This window comes from Corylus avellana, chromosome 4 (assembly GCF_965113065.1).
Source record: "Corylus avellana chromosome 4, dhCorAvel1.hap1.2, whole genome shotgun sequence".
NCBI lineage: Eukaryota > Viridiplantae > Streptophyta > Magnoliopsida > Fagales > Betulaceae > Corylus > Corylus avellana.
The window spans coordinates 5,089,481-5,091,026 of NC_142493.1; the positions used below are offsets into that span (position 1 = coordinate 5,089,481).

At 35.5% G+C, this 1,546-nt stretch overlaps 1 protein-coding gene across 1 annotated transcript; it reads right to left on the minus strand.

Moving 5' to 3' along the window:
• Positions 1-277: 277 nt before the first annotated feature.
• LOC132179879 (pathogenesis-related protein 1A-like) lies at positions 278-772 on the minus strand. The gene has a single exon (XM_059592670.1). The coding sequence runs from the start codon at positions 770-772 to the stop codon at positions 278-280; it is 495 nt and encodes a 164-aa protein (XP_059448653.1).
• Positions 773-1,546: the final 774 nt, after the last annotated feature.

The window sequence follows — 1,546 nt, forward strand, 5'->3', positions numbered from 1 at the left end:
ACAAATGAAAATGCGATTGCAAAGGAACCAACGAATATTAAGACAAATATTCCTTATTTTTTGCCATTAATTATTACACATAATGACAATAAAAACATCATATATATTATTAGGATGGCCTGGGGTTAATTTGTACATGTGAAAGATTATGCGTCGTTTCTAAGAAACATCTCTTTCAATTTTATTTTTATTTTTTAACCCTATAGCTTCAAAATGCATGTGCATGCACATGATGGATAATTACTACTCGTCGATCAATAGGTATATAATCATTTAATTAGTATGGACTCTCCCCCTCGTAATTTCCCGGAGGATCATAGCTGCAGATGACAAACATCCAGCTATTTTTGCACTTCACCCTGGCACACCCAAGATACTTTGTGTCACGCCAAACCACCTGGGTGTAGTGGCCACACGACTCACCATCAGCACATTTGTTGGATGCATGGTCATAGAATTTCTTCTCACCTGCCCACATCCTCACTGCATCTGAAGCCTTCAAGTTACCATAACCTTCAGCAATGCATTCTCCATACGGCCCGTTCGAATGCTCCATCTCGCATTTCTCGATCCTCGTGTTAGCCCATTTTCTAGCGTATGCTGCAAGGGAGCTGTTCCAAGTAAGTGGCGGAACACCGACCTCGGCACGTTCCGCATTGTGTCCGTCGAGGAACCGCAGCTGGCCTTGGCCGGTTTTGGCGGCTAGGAGGGAGACATGAGGGAGGGTTAAACCTATCAAGTATATGGCTAGCAAAAACTTTGTCAACCCCATTTCCAAGGCACATCCAGTTTCTAGATATTTCTAGTACTGAAAATGATACATATGGTTTAGGTATTTATAGGGTTTTATGTGCATCAAGTTATTTATAGGAAAGACCCCGTGAATAGTATTTCCCTATTTTTCTCCATTATATTCTCAGTTGGCTATTTCATTGCCAATAATTTTATGTAAATTGAGGTAATTTGTTTTAGTTGATAATACAAAACGGTCGAGTATATTCACTATATAAAGACAATACAGTTAATTATTTCAAGATAATTAACGATTTTTTTTTTTTTTTTTTTTTCAAAATTAACGAGTGAACCACGAATGCATGGATATTTTTATCTCTCTTTTATCGGCATGCTGTTTTGTTTGATATATGAGATATGCATGTTCTCTACTTGCACAAAAATATATTTTATAACTATGTGAATTTAGTTTATATCTATATGGAATACTTGAAGGAATGAGATATGGAAAATGAATAAAATTCCTAGGTTATGGAGATGAGATTTTATTTGGTTCGGTATTTGATTTACGTCAATATATAGGCTAAATCCTTAAGGGCTATAATTTACTTTTATTCTTTGATGAAATTTATAATACAAAAGGTTCCTACTTATAGGGAAGTGAAGAGAATACAAAATGGTAACTAGAGATCAAATCAAATATGAATACACTCAAATCGGATTATAGGATATTACATTAATCAAGTCTATGAAATCAAATTCCATAATATATTCTAAATCCCCCCTCCCCCTCAAACTCAAAGTGAAAATTTGT